At 39.7% G+C, this 23,145-nt stretch overlaps 1 protein-coding gene across 1 annotated transcript; it reads left to right on the plus strand.

Annotated features, from left to right (window-relative positions):
* Positions 1-1,938: 1,938 nt before the first annotated feature.
* On the plus strand, positions 1,939-21,441 carry arid3c (AT rich interactive domain 3C (BRIGHT-like)). The gene is made up of 8 exons (XM_076047184.1): positions 1,939-2,270; positions 2,458-3,117; positions 8,451-8,523; positions 13,848-14,031; positions 14,922-15,166; positions 16,504-16,761; positions 20,030-20,119; positions 20,818-21,441. Exons 1-8 carry the CDS (start codon positions 2,226-2,228, stop codon positions 20,997-20,999), a joined length of 1,737 nt encoding a protein of 578 aa, XP_075903299.1. The 5' UTR covers positions 1,939-2,225; the 3' UTR covers positions 21,000-21,441.
* Positions 21,442-23,145: the final 1,704 nt, after the last annotated feature.

Genomic DNA, 23,145 nt, shown 5'->3' on the forward strand with positions numbered 1-23,145 from the left:
AACCAGAGAAACACAGTTCTGCCTCCTCTTATGAATAACTGCAATACAATAATAAAACTATAGAATGTTGTTGTTGGTGTTGGTGGTGTAAAACACAATTCAGGTACAGGTAACTTTTCTCCTTTGAAAAGTTACCTGTATTATCATCATTATTATTATTATTATTATTATTATTATTATTATTATTATTATCATTATTATTATTATTATTATTATTATTATTATTATTATTATTATTGCTGTTGTTGTTGTTGTTGTTATGAAACGAAGCAGTATCCTCCTAAAGTTTTAGCTTTCCGAACAAAATATATCGTGATTCTTACCGAGTTGATTAACGTTATATTTAGTTGAACTATCAATTTCGTCACTAGCATTGCTATCCGATTTGATAGATTATAAAACGTAGTTGTTTTTTTGTAAAGTGCACTACTTCTGAATATCCAACAGGTGGTACTGTTCTACTACCATTGTGCTGGAACTGTACATAGTTGCTGAAACTATGCTTTGTTTTGTTTGAATGGTCGAGTTTTGCTCCATTTTGGTTGTGACGGACTGGAGATTGCGAGTGCAGTTCATGCTCTTGTTGATGGCAATATTTGGAAACTTATATGCCTGTAAATAGATGCTGACACGCTTGTTTGTTGTCCGATGATGTTGGGATGATGACAGGGTGCAGATTTTCATGTTTAGTGAAGTTTTGATTACTTTTAAGAATTGCTAATCAGAGTTTTACACAGTTTAGGTAAGTCCTCAGCAGTCCTGTCATAGATCTGCTCAGAGACTCCTGTAGTGCAATTTGTCAGCTAGATTTTCAGTGACCCATCATTTCAGATGTTGTTCACATCCACACTAACTCCTCTTGAAGATCTTTTGACCTTCCACTAGATGGAATTGTTCTACGACTTACCGTGCAAGTCTGCTGAAGGCGCTAGCTCACTGCATAACTGTTGAAATCCAAATTTTTATTTATTTTTTTATTTTTTTAAATCACCAACTTTAAACTCACCTGCAACTTGTACATTCGCCACACTATGAAATAACAATGTATTACCTAACGTCATAGCACATGAAGCAAATACTGTATATTATTTTTGGGGTAGCCTCCGCCTCAACACCTCAATTTTGTGCCCTGAGCTCACGTCTCGGCCTCCCAAGATCTAAAAACAACAGGGACTGATCATTTGAGGGAATGAAGCTACAGAGCATGATTACAAGGATTATTCCAATAGATGAGCTTGCTAAAAATAAAGAATTAAAAAAATTTAAAAAAAAGAACTATCCTTTTTAGCACTACAGTCGAGTTGGTGACATAAAATCCTTTCAAATTAAATAAAATGACAAGCAAAAATTTCCTGTACAGGTGGGAACTCCATCCACTCATTTTATATACCCACTTGTCCAGCACACAGAGTTGTTGGAGGGTGTTGGAGTGCATCACTGTGCGATGGAGGATCTTCCTTCAGGGTGCGACGCAGGCCCAGCGTGTTCCCAGCGATGGCGCTGGATGTGTTGCTCCTGACCCGCACACTGCCATGTGGTCCTGACCCACGGAGGGAGTCCGGCAGTCAGTTCCCCATCGAGGTGTGGAGCCCGTTTGTAGATCAGCTGCTGGGGATGGTGGTGTTGAATGTCGAGCTGACGACTACGAACGAGTGTAATAGTGAGGTGAACATTTAGAATGTCATATAATTCAATTCAATTGGGAAGACACACATACACTCAGAAAGAAATAAATATAGATAGATAGATAGATAGATAGATAGATAGATAGACTGACACTGCTAGAACAATGATAAGAACCATCTACCTGCTGGTTCAGTAAGATTTTACCTGAGAATTGCCTCCTTTTTTGTCCAATATAATATGTTTTACACAGTGCCTTTCGTCATAATTTTAGCAGCAAATTATTCTAATTACCTGTGCATTGACTCACCTTTAAAAAAAAAATAAAAAAATAAAAAATCCAATTTGATAGAGATTAGTTGGTGAGAAATGAGGTAAAGTGACTGAGAAAGTGGTGGGTCTTTGCAGAAGGTCCTTCCCTTCCGGAGGGGGGCGGGTCACTTTCTCAAGAGCTCCTTCACCTCCCACTTGTTGCCAACAGCGGACTCACTACACGTCGCAACAGTTCACGCAGTTGTCACTTGAGACACCCGTGTGACGGTGAATGCCGAGTGACTGGGAGAAGATTAGACACCTCAGTGCTACGCATCCAGCGGGGAAGCATGGTCGATAACACAATTACTCCAATAGCAACCAAATCTCCTTTGGTAAGCAAACGAATTATTGTTGTTATTATTATTATTAATAATACATGTCCTTTCTGAAACGCTTTTCTCACAACTCAGAGCTAGTTTATAATATTCGCCGTTTATCTTGTGAAAGGAAGAAAGAAAAAAAAAAAGTTACACTTGTTGACCTGTTTGAATCTCAAAGTACCGCTGATAATCGCTCCAGGGTCGACCGCTCGTGTCCGGGCAGCACGGCTCCCTGTTGTCCGCCAGCAGCGCGTTGCTCCAGACTCCGACAGCCCAGTCCCAGAGCCCGTTCCTCGGGGCACACTGCCACCAGTCCGGCGGCGGCGGCGGCGGCGGCGGCATGAGGCTCGAGGCGGTGATGGAAAACCTCCAGCGGCAACAGACTGCGCGGCTGGCCCTCGAGAAAAAGATTCGTCAGGCCGAGGCGAAGGACCTCCGCTGCTTAATGGGGTCCCAGATACAGCGACAAGCCGCGGCTCTCGGCCACTACCACACCGTGGTGCACGGCGCGCTCAACGCCGGGGTCGTCAACTCGCTGTCCCGCGTGTCGGTCCGGCAAGCCGACGACGACGACGGAGAGACTTCCGGACCGGGCAGCATAGGAAAGGAGCGGATTGTGGAAGGTGGCAAGAGCGGGCCTGGAAGTGCGAGTGGAGCCGGGGATGAGGGCGACGGCGACGGGTTCGAGCCACGGCGGCAGCGCTCGTTCCAGGAGGACCGTGTGGCTCCGCGGAGTCCTCCGGTGTTCGTCATGAGCAGAGAGCCGGCGAGACTGCCTCCAGCCCGGCGGCCAGAGTCTCCGTCGGCGCTCGGCCAGCCCCAGCACCACGAGTGGACGTTTGAAGAGCAATTTAAACAGGCAAGATTCTCGTTCAAAACCACCCGGCATTGAGTCTCATGAGATGTTTGTATTGTGTGTTCTCCGTTAAATTAACTCGACAACATTTTGTGGAAATCACAAGGGACCGCACCTCTCTCAGAAAGTTGGGTCTATTCGCGTTGCAAATGAATGCAACCTTAAATTCAGAATGCGCCTAAAACGCACCATAACCTTTCAAGGTGAATTTAATTTGAGTTTCTCTAAACTTTTGAATGCACGTGTCCAACTATTCATTGTTTCAGTGCTTATTGGATGACATGCTGTTTTCTAACAAGGTGATTAACAGCAAAAAAAAAAAAAAAAAAATCCCAACAACCAAGAATGAAAACCACTGAATGCACTGGTTCATTGTCAGTCCTTTTCATCCTGCTGTTTCATGCACAGGTTGACATCATGAGACCAAGACATTACACATTACAAGTTCTTGAGACATTGACTCTTTTTGGGGGCATTATATATGCCCATCATGGATCATCATGATATATCACTGTTGTATGAACCTTTTATGTTTTCTCTAAACTAAGTCGGAAATTCCGAACTCCTTGTGAGTAGTGTCATTTAAATGACTTTCACATGGCTCAAACAAGGTTCATTAGAGAAAAGCAGGTTTGCCAAATGGTTATTGAATCAATTCATTAATTAAGTACGTCTATTAAGTTACTGTCTGTTATAGTTTTTAAGATGGTACAAATATTATAGATATTATAGATTAAATTTAGATTTTAAAGTATAACCTTTTGATAAGCAAAAGTATTTATTTGTTCATGTGGAAACAAGGAGCTCGTCTATCTTTCCTATTTCATCCAGACATTATTATCAGCAGATTATTTAATGAAAGGGTTTTTTGTTCAAATCCAACTTTGTTATATTTGTCATGTGTTATGGCTGTGTCACCAGGTTAAATAGTTTTTAAGTGGCTGTTCAAATATAGCAGAGCTTTTTACCAAATTAGATGACAAACACTGGTTGTTTGTATTAACTATTAACAACTTTTTTCCAACATTTGTGATCTGTACTATAACCCACTGCCTTTTACTGTATTGAATGTCAGTCAGTTTTCCTATTTAAAAAAAAAAGGACTATAAGGATGATTTATTAATATTGAAATGGATTGAGAAAGGATTATTCTTATTAATTTCCATCAGTTGGTTGATGGTTTTATTTCCAGCATTTTTTACATACAGCTATTTAACATTTTATGTCTGAACAAAATATGGATTAATCTTAATTGTTTTTGTTTTTTTTAATCCAAGGCTTTGTTTGATGTGATGTTTACGTGACTGCATTTTTATACAAATTAAATAAACTAAATAGCTGTATTTACATTTGTTTATTATCATCCTGAATTGAACAGTATCTGGAAATGTAGAAATTAGTCTTTTCAGTCACACAGTTTTTGCTTACCCTTTAAAAGTTCTCAGTTTTCTTGTCAAAAATGTACGTAGGCAGTTTGCACATTTGCGGATGTAGAAAAAGATGCAAATTTCTTTTAGATTCTATATTTTGCCCAGATAGGTTTCCCATATGCTCCGCCCAAGATCAAGCACATTAACACACAAAAGATTGTTTTGATTCCCCAGATTGCTTTTATTACAGATGCGTATTTAATTATGTATGTTCTCATTCATGTGCATAATCATTCAGAGAAATAGATAGGGGGCAGTAATTATATTATAAAATCTTTTCCATGTTTGTTAAGCAGGCGGAGTTTAACATCAAGTATGCTTAATACTACAAAAAAAAAAAGGCGAAAACTATCGTTCACAAATAGGCACAAACATGGCTAAGTGTTTGAAAGGCCCCACATTACATTAGTACAATATATTAGTATTTATTTCACTTTGAACAGGAGATGACAGGCTGTTGTCAAAAGCAACACCGAGACCCCGGCACTGTTGCCCCTACAGGAAAGCTGCATTATATTAAAACAGAGCTAGCAATTAAATTAAAACTAAAATCAGTGTTTTTGATGAGTGTTACCTCTTCATGACATTTTTCAATATCAATCATGAATACAATGCTTAGTGAGAATATAGAAGAGCAGTGAAGCAACTGATTAACAGTCATGAGACTGATAAGTTGTCATATGTTGCATATTGTGCACCAGCTGAAACTGATCAATTGTTTGGGTATTTTGGATTAGTCTGTGACTCTTAATACTAATGAGATTTGAATGTGAATAACATCTTTTCAGAACAGAAGTTGCTGAAGTTTTAGATCATTTAGGGCTCAACAGCGACCTTTTCAGTAATCATCTGCCAAATCATTTGTTTCAAGAAAACTACAAAAAAAAAACTTCGCTAATGTGTCTCTAGCTTGCCAATTAAAAAATTGCTTGTTGCACACACACACACACACACACACACACACACACACACACACACACACATTTCCATTTCAAGTGTAAAGGCCGTTCTGTAAATTTTAACAAAAGTATAACTGTTAAGTTAAAGGTGATGGGTGTAGTATTTTGACATGAAATGCACGTGCATATGTTCTGAGTGAGATACAGTGACTAACGATAAAATGTTAGTAGCTTCTTACGTTAAACATTTACATTAAATACATTTATAAATTGTATTTATGGAGACCACGGTACACTTGCAAGGAGGCCATATAATTACACTGTGGTTTCGTAGTCAGTGATTTTACACGGACGCCACATCTGATGCAAGAAAGATTAAAAGGGACATTGGAAATCATTTTTGGATGAAATCATTGGATTTCATTTGAAGCGCAAACAATATGTTTTCTTTTTATTCAGAATATTCACTGCAACTTTAGGACATGTACACATTCATTTAGATTTGGTTGCATTTAACCACATCTTATCTCCACATTTTTTCAATTATCTACTTGTTGTGGTGTAACTCAAAACTGTGTTACTATTTTAATCCGGTATCGTAACTAAAGGAAGAGAAGAGAGCCCCTTTGCAGTGTTTTTCAGAAATGCTATTTACCCAACACTACTGATTGTCTGGCTTACCCTGCCTTATAATGTGGCTCGCCGCTGCTGACTGAGGCAAGAAGTAAGCAAGCAATGTTTTGCAGTTGCAGGCAGGCTCTAGCTTGCAGCACAGGGACAAGGCCGCGGCATCTGATACTGATCCGCGATCACCTTTAATTCTTCTCACTCAGTATGTTGATGTAGGAATGTGACAAATTTGACAATATTTACTTTCGAAGGACATGAAATAAACTGTAAGTACCTTATATATACACAGGTGCAGCGTGTAGGGTTATTATTTGTCATAAGATTATTGAGGTTCGGTGGTGTGTCTTGTTCTGTTAGTCTGCGTATACCCAAGAATACAAAGTTGATCTTGCATTCATGAATAAACACACAGTCGTAAATTGACATTGTCAGTGTCTTGGAAAATCAAATGAGTTGAATGCAGAAGAGAAATTTGCCCCTAAGTTGAACACGGCAGTAATGGTGTTCCTGCAGCATACATCTTCCCTTACATACATTTTCAGTGACAGGAAAAGGGAGGAATGGAAACTGTACAACACTTAATATAAGTATGAGGTAGACAAAAACAATTTATTATTTTTATTAGTATTATACGCTATATGAATGCAATGCACTTCTGTTTGTGCGGGTAGTTCCCTCAAGCAAAACAAGTACAAAACTGTCGCGGAACCAAACAACTCCCTTTGTTGAGCTTGCAGGATGAATTGCTGACATTCACAGTCGAATATTAAACTGATAAAGATTAAATTGCCAGCTGAAGTTTGCCGCCTAAAGAAGTAGGAGCACTTAAAGTGAGCAGGACAAGCTGGTTGGTGCGCTGTTTTCGTACTACGATGTCATCTAAATTCCAAATTAAGATGTTGAAATCAGCTGTTAAGATATAAATAGCAACAAAACTAATTGATGTTGATGAGTTGTTGAGTTGTTTCCAGGATTATAGAGGGGAAGAGGGGGTTAGATATCAGTCTGTAGTTAGAAGAAACTTCTGGTTTGATTGTGTTGGGGTTTGTTTTGTTTTGTTTTTTGTTTTAAAAAAAGAAGTTGTTTAATTACCGACAAGTTGATGCTTTTGACAAAGAAACCAATTTCCTCCGTGAATGAAGATCTATACATGGGAAAGAGTCAAAATGTAGTTGAGGGTTGACAGCTCTATCCTGTGTTCTAAATCAAATGATAAATTGACGGTGCTTTATCAAAGGAGGCGATGGACTTTCTATCTGATTGTTATGGCTTTGTCAAAAGGTTTAGGGAGTGGCTACTGGTCATGAATCTTCACGCCTTGCAGTAGTTTTTCAATAGGGAAAATCCCACATGTAAAAACGTGTTGATTCAGGCCCATATTAGAGTTTTAAAGTAATGCGGCAAATTTGTGAGTCCATTTTTATTTTTTTTTAACCCACCATCCGCGTCTTTGCCTTTCAATACTCACTGCCCTATGCAATGCTTGAGAGGAACCGCTCAGTGTGCACTCCTCACCTTTCCACGGCACAACACACTGACACACACACACATGCTGCCTCCCACCTTGAGAACACTCCTTTTAGCAAAGCCCGCTGCTCACCCCCCGTGAGTTCCCCTTGAATGTTGACCTGCAGCTGTCCTTTAATATTGGCATCAGCTAATACACTTTAAATGATCAGTTATTATCTCCCGAGCCTCGTATGCACAGCTTCCAAAGGTCATCTCCCCGTCTTGCAGTATATTGATTAAGTTGGCCTGTTAATGCTGTTAACTCTGCGCCTCGCTAAAAGGGAACATTGCCGCTGAGATATTTCCATCAGCTGTACCTGGTTGGACGGTCCTCTTTAAAAGCTTCTTTGACTCCGTCGCTGCTGTGGTGAATAGAACAGGATGAGGTTGCATATTGGAAATGCCAATCGTGAAACCACTACTATAGGTGCAAGAGAAGGCATGCAAGCAGAGACAGTGGGAGAGATGTGCCCTGTTAGAATATTGCTGTTAAATTGTATTTTTATATTTGTGTGTAATATGTTTACTAAATTGATCGAGGACGTCATTGTTACAGTGTTTTTAAGTACAAAAGTTAAAAGTCATGCTCCTTTTAAAGCACTCTTATGTCACAACATTTGTTTTTAAATATACAGTAGCTCAATAATGTGATGTTCTTGGTCAGATGCCATCTGTGCTCTGGGAACTTTTTCCAAACATATTCCATAAATCCACGTTGCTTAATATTTATAATATTAGGTGTTATAGTGTCTATTTCTTGGCCTGAGGCGAATGCATGTTCACATGTCTTTGTAAATAAAGTGTTGTCTGTTTGTTTTTATGCATGTTTTTCATGGTTTAATGTGTGATTTCACCTTTCTTCTTTCAGCTCTATGAATTGGACGATGATGAAAAACGCAAAGAGTTTCTCGATGACCTTTTTAGTTTCATGCAGAAGCGGGGTGAGTAGATTTAGCTCTTGTGCAAAACATCAATACTTCCTGAAAACATCAATATATACATATATATATATTTTTAGATATGTACACACCTCTTTATCAGCTCTTCAGGAGAGAGTCGCTCTGACACCAGAAACACTTTAGAAACACTTTGACAGACGGAAACTGCGCCTGGTTTTGGCTGCTGCTGTTTACGTCGGTCAAATTGCGTGCAGACGTGAGCGCAAAGTCTTTGTGGATCCGGCGCTGTTTCGAATGAGTCATATTTGCATAGAATCATTCTGCATTCTCCCCTTTAACTATATTCAAATAAGTCTGGCGCATCCCTGCCGCTACCTGTGCCTCGGCGTATCAGCTGGGCGCACTATATTTGGTGCTATTAGCTCGGATTTTCCGACGCAAAAGTGGGGCACTCGCTTTGTGGATCATGGCCCCTTGTGTTTATCTGTCTCTTACAGGATACATCTTTTGTTTTATCTTACTTGATATCCACCATTATTTTTTTTCATCTGATTTGTAATGCACAACATGTGGCACATGTAAATTGAATTTGAAATCTATGCAGTAGATGCTGAAGAATTTTTGGTTCTTTTTACCCTATTGCTTTTATGTCCAGATGATGTGCAAATATGGTGACACATAAATATATTTAATATAATTGTGGACAGCTGCTTAAATATTGGAAATGCAAGTAAGATACATGAACATTGGCTTATTTGCCCTGAACATGGAAAGTCAAGCCCTTAGTAAGGTTGACTTCATTAAAACTGTTATAAACCCTTAATAAGGTCATAACAGTTTTGGTCAGCAGTGGGTTTTTTTTTAAGTGCTTTATAAACGAAAGGGATTTGTGCTGAAGAGGAGGAGCGTGTTGGACACACAATCACCGATACTAACTGGTAAATGAATCCATCATCCCGCATGTGAGATGTTGGTCCACTCCAGACAGCCTCCAGCCTGTCCCAAAGTAGTTCAGGCCCAACAGTGTTGAAAGAACTGGAGAAGTCAAAGAGCAGGACTCTCACTCTGTCACGAGATCTAGGTGTGTTGGAAGCAGGACCCAAGCGCAGACAAACTCTGTGTGTAGGGAGCAGAAAGCCATTTGTTTCAACAGAAGATGAAGATGTCCTGATGGGTAACCAAAATCTAAACGGGAGATTTACACTGTGACTGACATGACGACGTAAGTTACACAACCTGGGTGAGACAACGAAAGAGAACAATCAAGGGCAGGACCGACCACAAGACGCAGGTTAAACTCATGGGACAAAGAAAGGCAGGAAAACAGGAACAGGAAGTAAAGTACAGAGAAGACGAGGTTGAGACGAGACGATCAAAATACACAAGGAAACACTGGAAGGACAGACCATGACACACGGTGCTCCCAGGCTTCTCCAGGTGAGACTCCAGGTCCACGCCGACGCCAGGCTGGTAGGCCAACTGCAGCAGTTCTATGTGAGGCCCAGCTGCTCCAGGGGTGTTTAAGTATGCTGCCAGTGTGCGAGGTTTGGCAAGTGCTCCAGACACAGTGACAGACTTTTATTTTTAATAGTCTTGATGTGATAGCGATGGCTGTTGTTGACGTCGAGCTAAATCTGTGTGGTCGCCGGATTTTCAGGACGTATCGATTGTTGTCGGAGCGTTCAATTGGAGATTGATTTTTGACTTCGAGCAGCTACACACTGTCAGTGCAGAGGAGATGGCCACCCTATCTGGCCTGCTCACCTCTGACAACTCCGATCAGAGTGAAATCCCCCCCAATATCCCCCGATCGGTGCTCCTGCAGAAAACACTGTCAGTCTGCGCTGACAAAGAAGTGCCGGGCCGGCGGCCTTGCCCACCAGAGAACCTGACACGCAAGTGCATTACATAGTACTGGGTTTCTACCATATCAGGAAAATGTTTTTTGGGGGGGGGGATCATATCAATAGACATCAGTGAACGCCCAGTTTTGGTGGGAATTTTACATGTTGTCATTTGATATTAATTTTGATACTGTTGTGTTACTTGGGCAGTTGGTAGAAAACATTAGTGTCTTTGAGTCAGTCAGCATTGTTGCACAGAAAAAATTAAAATGTAAATAGTTTTACTGTCGATTGTTTTTTAACATAATTAAAACAAAGAATCCAGTGGCCCAGGTATTTTGTCCCGCGGCATTTTCTTATTTCTTATTACCTATCAAGTAAAAGTAAAGTATGCGCTGTCTTGCGTTTGTGTAGTGTTGTGCTCATTGAGCCCATCACTGCAACATAGTGAATGAGACATTTTTGATTAGTTTCTTGTGTGTAGGAGATGATGTTGGGGAGCAGTGTTAGCAATCGTTTTTCTGATGTTTTTGTTTTTATTGTATTACAAGAATTTATATCCTGTTGCCAGTTCCTAATCTATTCTTCTCGGTATTAGCAATGAGCAGCAGTATTTGACTGACTTAGGGCCCCTTTCACAGGTAATTTATAGTGATTTCTTTAGTCTGGGTGCCACCGGCAATAAATTCCTTTTGTGAAATTCCGTCAGTGTGAAAAATTGGCCTGGAGCAGACACAATATGATGGCTTACTTTGTGTGTTGATAATGTAAGGTGTAATTTAGTGTTACCCGATGGCGGTGGTTAGAGGTTGGTTATCTCCTCGGTCTCATCAGCACGTCAACAACTCTGTGCTTATCCAATGAATCCAGGGCTGAAAAGGCTGAATTAAGTACCAGCCCTAAAAATTCTTCTTTCTTATTTATTACTCTGCACAGCATCCCGTGCACGATTTGTCCATCAGATGACCATCTTGTCTATTACTGTTTTCAATCACAATTGGAATATACTATATTCTATATGAAGAATACACATATTAAAATGCTTGTGTGCATATTTGTATTTGTTTATGTACACATTTATGCAACAATGCATCTTTTTGGTATGTTCTTTTTTTTTTCTTTTTGCTAAAATGAGTTGTTAACCTACAGATAATGAGCCAAGTAACTGACGATAGCAGCATTGTGCTATGTCATATATCTCAAGCTAATAATTAAATTAATGAAAGAAAATCACAGTGTTTATCTGTGTTTTTTTTATACCAGTGTTTTCTGTCTATGATGTAATAATAATAATAACAATAATAATAATAATAATAATAATAATAATAATAATGTTTAGTCTGTCACAGAACTCCCTAAAATAAGAAAACTCCATTCTTTTCCTCATTCACTTGCTTCACATTTTAAGACGTCTGTGGTAAAATCTGCAGTCCTGAAAATCTGATTTTTGTGGCGTCACAACAGGCAGTGATACTTAGTTTAGCCATATCTTCCATAGAAAGATAATTTCCCTTGACACTGTGTTTTAATATTTTCTTTGGTTTAGGGAGTAAAGTTAACAAGACTACGGAAAGAAACACAAAGTAGACGAGTGGACATCAAAGCCAGCGCTCGTGCGCACGTTTGTTCAGAGTGAAAAACTTCTCTTGAAAGATAAGGCTTCCCTTTAGGGTTTGCTGGACTCTTTGCAAAGGGAATTTCTTAGCCCTTGTCCGCCAGTGTTCTTTGTCATAATGATGCATTGCCTGATGAGATGGTTTGTGCTGACAAAAGGCCTCCATCTTTTGTCTCTTATTCCTTATATCCCTTTCAGGGAGCGGGAAAGACAAATACATCACCCCCAGTATTGAAACCACATAAATCTTGTTTTATTAAGTGTGTCTCCCTCCAATTCTCTTAAACAAAGCCAGAGACTTTCATTTATTAGTGGTGGCTACAAGGTCCTTGGCCTAATAATAGTTTTATGGATCAGCACTTGCATTGTTAATAGATACAACTAGGAGATGAGCGGTGAAGGGAAGGTCTTGTAGTTTGCTTGCTTTGTCTTAAATCACACTGTCCAACTCATTTTCCCCCCCCTGCACCATACGGTGTTACATCCTTTCCAAAATCCTTGTACATGACCCCCGGCCACACCCTTCACTCCCATTCTGAGGCCCGTCACCTTCACTAAGGCCCCTTGTCTCCATAGACTACTGAGTCAGGTCAGAACAGTTGCAGTTAAGTGCGCTTGTTTTTTTTGTTTTTTTCTAGAATAGAGATGTGATCAAGAAGTAGATGATACAAATGTTACAGAGCCAGACGTTTCAAAAGTGTCCTTTAAACTCTCATCTGCCCCATCATCCATACGACTCCTAAACAAACAACCACCGCTATGCCACTTCACAGCAGTCATTGCTTCTTCTTTTTTTAAGTCTTTCTTTTTTTTTTACCTGTTTATCTTAAATTTCATCTCAAATTTTATATCTGGTTTCTAGAATTTGATATTTTTATTCAGATCTGTTGTTGAGTGTGAGTATATATTGGGTTCTTTTCACTGTGCTGTACATTGTGTGTGTGTGTGTACTAGCTATGTACACACACACACACGAGTGTGGCGTAGATATGGCTTCAGTGCAATATATTGCACTGAAGCCATATCTACGCCACTCTTTTCCTTACCTCTTCTTCCTCCTCCTAAGAAGAATGTTAAGGCTCTACATCTTACACCTCCTATTGAATTCTTAGCATCAGTCTTTTATCTAGCGTGCCTCATTCATTCAAATGTCAGCAATTCAAAGTGAAGATGTAATTACTGTCTTTAAGTGATGTGGTTTCACCCGCTCCGACAACACTTCAAGGCTATTCTCCCTTTTCACTGTATAGGTTCCACTGCCGTTGTTTGCACTATATTTCTGCAGTTATTGATCACTATTATGGTAAATCCAATGGCCACAATGGAACTCTATCAGCAAAATGCAGGTTAATTATCTCAGGGTCAGCCGCTTTAAAACCTCTGGCTGGCTGTTCTCTTTATTGTCTTACGTTACATTGAAAAAAGGAATCATAATTTGAGTCTCATCACTGCGTTAATAAGGGTACAAGTTGTCGTCAACACAATGTGAGCTTCCATTTCCCTGCAAGTGATATTTACTGTGTCAGTGACACATTTTAAAAGTAAAGACTGGGGGAAGAGGAGTATTTCTGCCTTTTTTCCTAAGAAAAAACAGGGGGACTTGGAGATCACCTTCTGACACCACTGAATTATTTTTCATGTGCATGATCTTTGATTGCTTTGTTTGCATTTCGTCGTAAAAAAAGATTTGTTATTTTTTGCGGGGGAAAAAATGCTTGGATTCAATAAAACTGTAATCATGGTCATGCAGAAAAGACATCAGAGATCTTATTGCCTCATGTTAACAAAGCTGTCAGTCAGTTGTCTGGCTGAAGACAAATTGGACATGAAAGATTGTGCAAATCCATTGACGTCAAGAACCAAACGTTAATAGAATTGATTGTGGATACTGTGTTTGCTTTCTGCAGGGACGCCAGTGAATCGGATTCCTATCATGGCGAAGCAGGTCTTGGACCTCTACATGCTCTACAAGCTTGTCACAGAAAAAGGCGGTTTAGTTGAAGTGATTAATAAAAAATTATGGCGCGAGATTACCAAAGGCTTGAACCTTCCTACCTCGATTACCAGTGCAGCTTTTACCCTCCGAACACAGTGAGTAAGATCATCACTGAACTGTAAGATACTGTGAGACCTGCGAGATGGCTAAAACTGGAACAGCATGTCAGTAAAAGTAACCCCTGGGTTGGGATTACACTACACAGTTGGAAGTGGATAGTAACATCCCTTTGTGAGAATGAAGGTCTCGTTCATGTGTGGAGAAACTGGACATCAACCAAATATCAAGTGCACATATAGTCTGAGCATACAGGTTGAATAGTATCACACGTGCTTAGGTGAGAAAGAGAAATATTACTGCTGATAATAACCATGCTCAAGAACTTCTGCCTTCTTTATCCTTATTTCTAAATTGCTGTTTACTTCTGTTCTGCCCACCTCAAGCCCCACAAAATGCATAATGACGAGAGCCCTCCCCTTTAGCCGCACACTGCCTCATCAGTGTTGTCTTCATAACCGTCCTCACACACAGGCAAATAATACAAAATATTATGCAAGTACTGTACACGACACAACTTCTTTACTGTACATACGTTTTTTCAACTAACATGCGCTGCAAAGCTGTAGCCTCAATAATAATACTTTTATATTACTTTCTATTACGTTTTTTCTGTTTTGGGAGAGAAACTTTAGTTGTAAGTGTTAAACTTAATTATTTTAATATAAAATTATTAAATTGTTTACAACAGTTAAATAGGTGAATAACTATATTGAAGTCTTCTGTTCTTCACATACAGTTTTGTCCATTTGCAATCATTTCCTTTTATCCTGATTTTTGAACGGATGCTTAGATTTTACTTTGTGAATTGTGAACATCTCTTGAAGATTTAACAAATTATGTTTAGGTATTTATGTTTACTCACTATTACACATTTTATAGTTGATCACCTCTTATGTAAAACACTGAACGTTGTTCTCCCCCAAAGGTATATGAAGTATCTGTACCCATATGAATGTGAAAAACGAGGACTGAGCTCCCCGGGTGAGCTTCAGGCTGCCATCGACAGCAACCGGCGCGAAGGCCGCCGCCAGAGCTTTGGCTCGACCGTCTTCAGTTATTCTCCTGTCGGAACACCGACTCTTCTGTCCTCCCCCAAGCTACAAATGTCCCATCTCTCCATGCCCACTCAAAACAGTGTGCATATCTCCCAGGTGCCTGACATCAAGAAAGGTAACATCACAAGCTACAGTGTATGACCCATAATAGATAACACAGAGAAGTAAGTCAAGTTCTGTAAGGGGCCTCCTCTTGTCCTGTTTAGTGGAATTCCAGATCCTTCGTAGTGATTTCCTCCATGTTTCCTTATATTTAGTTAAATGCCAACTTGCAAAATCATCTTGCTACTGAAGCCGGTGCTGATCAAATTGTCAATTAGCACCTACTCGTTGCCTGAACTGTCACAACTATAAACTATAATTCTATAAATCAAAATTCTCACAATTATATTTTCTGCCCTGATAGATTTGCCTTTTAAAATATTATAAGATTGTTTGTTAGTGGTTGTAGTTCAGAGAGTTGCAATCCGAAGTCTCTATCTGAGTTTTAAAGTTAGTCATGCTGAAGAAAAAATGGCATTTTGAATGACAACTACATCAACAGCTTAGTAGTAGTAGTAGTAGTAGTAGTAGTAGTAGTAGTGGTCGTAGTATTGCTCATAATGTTCTGCATAGAGTATTTTTGTCTCAAATAAGTGAATGTGACCACAGAAACACATATTGTCAAATTATCTTTTAGGGGCCTGAGAGCACCACACAGCCTGCATAGAAAATTGCACAGCTCGGAATTTAATCTTCCTATCTTACTTTATTTAACCCAGTTGTGATTTGGATGTGTGATTAAGTAGTGTCAGGAATTGTATATTTGGATTCATACAGAAGTGTGCCAGATTTCATGATAAATGTGATAAGTGTTGAGTGTTTCCTCCCCACCCCCCAATAACTTACTTCCATAAGTGCCCTTCCGTCTAGTACTTTTTAGAGAATGAATATGGTATTTCATTGTCATTACACTTAGTAGGCACAATGAAGTTAAAAGCTGCACCTACAGAGACGCTATGCTTGACTAATAAACAACAAAGACACCATAAAACAAAGACAACACCATACCTTCAAGAATATATGCAGGCTGTAAAATAACTGGGGGGAAAAAGTGCAGTTGTTGTTGTTGAATGGAGTACAGTCCTGGGCAGTGTTGTGGTGGTTCACTGCCATTTTGCACTTACCAGCAGTTTTTAACCTCATCTCAAGCACTCCTGCATTTTTTAATTGTAAATTGCAAACATTCAGTAAAGATTAAAAAAAAAAAAAATAGAAACTGCATATAATTCAAACACACACCACAATATCACCATGCGATTAAGATGTGCTATTGGCGTGAGTGTTAAGTTAGCTTGCTTGCAGGCATTCACTTTAGCTAGCACACCAGAGCTATGACACCACTTTGGCTCTGGTGGATGAAAAGTACACTGCATTTAAGTGAAACACCAACCATTTTTATTTCTTTTCCAGAGGTGCCCATGATGTCCAATTGCCTGCCCAACCAAATGAGCCTTCCTTTGTCGGCAGGCAGCCAGTATTTAGGCAGTGCTGTGGCAGTGCAGGCAGCCGAGCAGGCTGCAGCCCAGGAACAGCTCACAGAGAAAGCCCAGGAAAATAAGATGATGATGGTAGGAGAGGACCAGCAGAGGCTCATTCAGCATGTGTTGCAGCAGAACCTACTGGCGATGGCAACTCAGCTACCCCTCAAGATCAAACTTAACAACAGAGGTGAGCTCCTTTTTCTGTTCACTGTTAGACAAAGAGTGGGAAAATCAGGCAGTGCGGAAAAGCTTAACAAAAGATGGCCGGTATTGCACAGATGTAATATCCTATTTTGTCAGTACATCTGTACAGATGCCATTTAGCTGTGCCTTTAATCTTACAAATTGATGCATGTGAAGACATACTGTGAAGCGCTGGTCAGTGAAGTTGGTCAGGACCCAAGTTGAAGAGACTGAAACAGAGATGGGGAGTCACTTAAATAATTTAAATTGAACCGAGGTGGACAGTGAACTTCCAAGATATGTCAGACCTAGTAGACTGGGTCACCACAAATCATTTGGGGGCTTGGGAGGATACTGCAGGGGGAGCAAGGGGCCTGGGCTTCTACGACTTCAGGTGGGAGACGTGGAAGGTGAAAGGATCCGGAGAGAAGTCAGTGTCAGTCAAGCGGCACATATATTGATCATGCTCTAGATCTCATATGGTCCCACTTATTGAGGAGCAAATTTCTGAGCCTCCACCTTAAAAGGATGGTTCTTAGCCGATAGCCAAACGGCGTACTTGGGAACAGGGGTCTGGTGATGGTTGGCTTGGATTTGTGATCTGAATGAGGTGGTTTGGTTGCTTTATCTAATATCCAGCTACCAAACCGCGTGTTGGTTTAATGAAGAAAAGAAGACAAGGAAAATCTTATGAAGTTTTAGTGAAAAGAAGAACAAGACATTTGTTACAGAGATCTGATGGAGAGATCTTGGAAGTCGAGTCCTGGCCGTCGCCGGAGTCAGACTGACTCCTTTCTCCCAAGAAAGTCCTTAAATACACAGACAAACGATCTGACTCCTGAATTGAATGTCTTCTCAAGTGTCGTCCTTTGATTGGCTGTCCATTCTTCTCCCTTCAGTTGTTGGGTGTTACTGTCATTGTTTGTGAATCAGGAAGCAGGTCCTTATTTGGCCGTGAGCCAAATGGTCCATCCTTCCTTCCGGTGGGACCTGTTGAAACCATTTGCGGCAAGACAAGCCTCACGTCACAAGTTCCCATCCCTATGACTGGATGAGTCGCAAACTTTATGAGGGTCGCAAAGGAAATTCCTTCAGCTGACCACTCTCTGGTCACCCAGGTCACAGGTTCATGAGACTTAATGAGTTACACAGTCTCATAATATGATGCATGATGTTAAATGTCTGATTCCAACAGTCTCTACCTAGGACACGTCCTCAGTGATATATCCTGGGGTCATGGGGTGTTTCAGGTCTTATCCAGGCGACCCAGTCGGGGTTAACTAAGTCTCATCTTGCGTCCTAGTAGCAGTCCATAGATGAGCTCACCACCTTGTGGCCCTCTCTGTGGCTTTGGTTGCGGATTGACTGGCGCTCCTCTTGGCTGTCCCTGTAATGCCCAAACAGCCGACTTCTATAGGCTCACAGAAGGTCTTCAGCCTCTCTCCCTACATTCCTCCACAAGTTCCTGGTATTTAAGTTGCTTTCCCAGGTTGACCTACAGCTGCCAGTTAGAGGCTGTGTGGGGGAGGCCTGTTGTTAGATGCAGGCGTGCCTGGGGTTTCTCTCCCAACTTTGATGAAGGGGACTACCTTTTTTGGAGCGTGATGGCTTTTGCTGGTGCTCGTGCGTGTGTGTGTGTATTGAGTGAGAGAGGGGGGTGCATTCTGCCTTGATTTGGATGACTAAGCCGGGAACCTAGTTTTTAAAATCCCTATATATATATTTTTTTTTTTTTTTTTTTCGCAAAAGAGCTTCAAAAGAGAACAAAATATTGTCTCATGTATGAACCTTAGCCCAAATAGGACCCCCAACGACCTGCCCAGGCTCTACCACTAATGTCCCCTTCAGTGATGATGAAAGGTTGATTTAAAGCCCAGTTCCAGCTATGAAAAAATAGTTAGTGTTGACCACATGAAGACAGCAGCCTGTCATGAGTAAAAATGCTGCTGCTTTGCTGCACCAGCACAGATTGTGACAAGCCATAAGTCACACATGACTTAATGATAGACACAAAAGGAAGAATAAGAGGTCTATCTACTCAAGTGTGATATTATTTCTGTCTGCCTCACTGCCCCATGTATTAGTCATAATAATGGGCTTTGCACTTCATCTATGAGAGAAAAATGAGTGAGTTGTTTCCCAGGTAAACTCACATACTGTCCTGTAATGGCACGAAGAGTAAAAAATATATAAACTTCTATTGATGAAATAAAAATTCTTTTAGATTTTGTTTCTTTGCTCTGCTTTTTTTTCTTTTTTTTCGTATTTCCTCTTCAAATACATAGGTGAAGTACATCTCAGATTTTGGTGCCAGATTCTGTCTCCCTTCATGTCCCCAATATTTGCTATTGTGTGCCTCCCTCAGTGAGGCTGAGGAGGTCTGCCTCATCTAATAAAAATAATGTATACACACATCAGGAAAAGAAAAACGTGCATAAAAATGTAAGTTGTATATGTACTTCTTTACATGTACTTCTTTGTAATAATGTCTTGTGTGTATATATACATATATATGTATATGTATATGCATACATATATATATATATGTCTACATATGTATATACAACTTAATACATATAGTACATATACAACTTAGTATATATACATATATATATATATATACATATGTATATATATATATATATATATATATATATATATATGTATATATATATACTAAGTTGTATATATATATACACATATACATATGTATATATATATATACATATATACACACACACACCGGGCTGTAATGTCACCAGCCATGAACCTGGCTGCACGTGTCACTGGTCCTGCTTTAGCACTTAAACACTGTCATTTAAAGATTAAATTCAAACACTATCATTTGTTTCCACAAAGTGCACTTAGATGAATAAATGTGTGTTTACCAGTTTGATATCAGAGCTACTCATGTGGATTACCATGTGTGTAATGTTGGGCGGTTTTTAAAATGATAGCATTTTAATGCTAGCATAGTTTATTCTTTTTTTTCTCCTTCTTTTTTCATTTTAAACCAGTCAAATTTATTGAGCCAAATTTTCCCGCTGTTTAGGACTGCTGCAGGTTTTATCTATAAGTGACAACATACAAATGGCTGGCTCTTTTGACAGTTCTTTCTCTGCACAACTCTTTACGAAAGCTCTCCTTATCCTGTCACTCACTTAGTTATCACCAATATTCCACCAGGGCGCTCCTCTCGCTTCTTCTGTTCCCTTTCTAAATGCCCATATTGAATTTTTTCCTCTCTTGTTCTCTGCCTCCTCCCTTGACAGATGATAGACAAGAGACTGCATTGAACCTGTCTACCAACGGCATTAGCAGCATCAACATGTCAATAGAAATAAATGGAGTTGTCTACACAGGTAAATAGAGGGGAAGTTTGCTGATGTAATTGCAGGCAGGAAATTCAATAAGTTATAGCAGCACCCTGGTGCTTAGTCCACTACGCAATTTGATGTTTTTGCTATAAAATCCATTGCAATGAAGTGGCAGTCCAATAGACTTAAAAAAGTTAAATATCTCAGAATTGGTCCTGTAGATTCGAGGTCGATGGGGCTTATTGTCTTAAGTGCCTGTCTTGTGTTGTGTGTGTGTGTGTGTGCATGTGTGCGCGTGGATGTGTACGTGCATGCACGAGAGAGAGAGATTGTCATAGGGGAGGGGGCTTGATCTTGAGGTAATTAATGCCTCTCAGTGTTAACATAGTGTCACAGACACACAAAGTGTGAGGTGTAACACCTGTCCATCATCAATGAATGTAATGAATGTAGCATTGTTAAAATTATTTCATTCAATCATTGCCTAATTCTTTGTCAACATTAATGCGCTCTTCAATTTGTAAACTTGTGTTTAGGCATGTAATGTCAATAGAATACTGGGATCAATACTGTTAAATTTAGTTAAATTTAAGTCAAATTTGTTTGATACATTAATTTAGGATTTCACTGTACTTCTGTGGGGTTGAAAAGCTAATTCTGACATGACCTATTGAATATTTAGGTGAAAACTGCAAAGCTTGGAGTTAAAAGAAGCACTCTTTTTGTTTTTTGTTTTTCTTTAGGCATCCTATTTGCTCAGCAACTGACAATAGAGGCGATGGCAGCCCACTGTGGAAGACACATGAACAGTCAGATTGAAGGGAAGATCGTTCACACACAGTTCCAGCCTTCTTGCTCCTTCTCATCCTCCTCTTCTACTTCTTCATCATCCTCGTTTCAGGGGCACTCAAACTCCTCTCCCTAAGTGTCTGTCCTGCCACCACACCGAGTTGGACCATTTGTTTTTTTTTTTGTTCACTTAAAAAAATCTGATTAGATGTTGGAGAAAAGATTTCACTCACTCAGATACATCCTCCATCACACGGAAGCTTCGAAAGCAACACGACTGGGAACCAAAAAAAACAACAAAAAAAACATGCAAATGCGGATATGTGCTTTTGTGTGGAATGATACTCTAAGGATATTTACTGTTGTTTGTCGCAACAACAGTCTCATCTTTTAACTGGGGAATTAATTGTGGCTGAACTTTGTTGTAAAGACTTGGATTTGGGTTTACCAAATCAGTCAAGGAGGCTCCGCTGACACTAAAATGACAATCTGATTTATGCTGGCACAAAACCTTGTCATTTTAAAATGCCCATTTTCCATATCAGCTGTCAACTATACCAATATTGTGACACAGGTCATTTTTTTCAGACACATTTGAAATATTCGAGGAATCATTCACAGATTACCCTTCCTGTTGTTGGTTGGTACGGTATAATGGAGGCTTCCACCAAAGTGTTCACATAGTCCCAGATAAATTAGCCTCAGTCTTACAATAATGCCATCAGCAGAATGTTAAATTTATACATATTGTAATCGATTTTTAAAAAAAAAAATTTATATACCAAAACACCTAAAGGTCAACTGTGTAACATTTAGTTGCATCTAATAGTAACAAAGGATACTAGCCCCTTTCACACACGCACTTTCACATGACACGATCCAGCGTTTAACCAGTGGAGCTCTTACCTGTGAACGCCGCCTGCCAACGACCAACGTCCTCATACTGGTCACACGTATGGAAAACATGCATCTATTATGATGTATTCCTGTGAGTGACACAGACTCTGTTTGTTACTTACTACTTGCGCACTTTGAAATACATTGATGAGTCGCAGAAATAGGAAATTGGACTGTGTTCCTCATTCTAATGCGTATGTAAAATTGAATTATAAATGCGGGCATGTCTCTAAAGGCCAGTCACTGCTAGTATGATTTAGTGTAATGCCTCTGCCATCACTCTAAATTTCACAAATCAGGTATGAAAACTTTAATTGGAAAACAAAATATGATGAACCCCCGACCACGTGGAGCAGTCGCTGTCAATTATTTTCTGCTTGACTATACTATTTTTCTTTTCCACCCTCTCAAAGCAGCGCACAGGCCCATCTACATAAAACAAATGTGCAGTCTGTCACCTCCCTCCAACATGGCGCCACCGTTAATCACCCAGGGGTTTTCCCGACTTAAGTCAAAACATACACGGGCATGTTTGCTGCATGTGCATCTGCAGGCAGGCGAAGTGACCAGACCAGTAATCACAGAGTGATGTGGTATTAAACTAAACAGCACCTTGTCATAGCCGTCCAGCTCTTTTGACACAGGCAAGACAGCTCATGTTGTTAGGATTTTGGCCCGAGATCCATTCGATGCATTCTGTCAATTATTTCACGCGCTAAATTGTCTTAATCACAACGTACCTCCAAATGTTTCAGCTGTTGCTGTTTTATTCAATTCTCTGTACTTGAATTTTCCAGATGATAGTAGGGCTGAAACAAAAAACGCAAAGTTAGTTAGTTGGATCTTAATTTTGATCCTCTCCACAATAAAAACACTACTTAGGGTGTAAATGCATGTTTGTAAGCTATTCCAAAACACAGTAACCTCGTTAATTTAATGTATATAATGCTGTATGAAAACAAAAAATACCTCATGATTTCCATTTGTATTTATTCATAATTTACTTGAAAATCGACACTCCGCTTTATCTTATGACTGGACTTAGTTTGTTTGCTTCATTTTACTGTTGTTTGTTTATTTTGTATGGCACTTTCTTAGGGAAATAATATATTATTGACACACAATACAGCCGTGTATCATCGCTATATTTAATCATTCAATTTAGCCAGGCAAACCAAAAAAGAACAAAAAAATGGTTGTTTGTTGTTTTGTACAAACCAAATATGAAAAGAAAGGAAACACAAAGCACCACACCTCCTTCAAGCATGTTATTGTGTGTCATTTTTGATAAGGTTTTTCTCCACTTTTTTTTTGCATATATTTTTGTGCCACTAATTCAACCCAATTAGCCCCTTGTATAGGATGCTTATGCATGAGGTGTGGTA

This window comes from Nelusetta ayraudi, unplaced genomic scaffold, assembly GCF_046127955.1.
Source record: "Nelusetta ayraudi isolate G7.1 ecotype Tasmania unplaced genomic scaffold, CSIRO-AGI_Nayr_v1 ptg000092l, whole genome shotgun sequence".
Classification (NCBI taxonomy): Eukaryota; Metazoa; Chordata; class Actinopteri; order Tetraodontiformes; family Monacanthidae; genus Nelusetta; species Nelusetta ayraudi.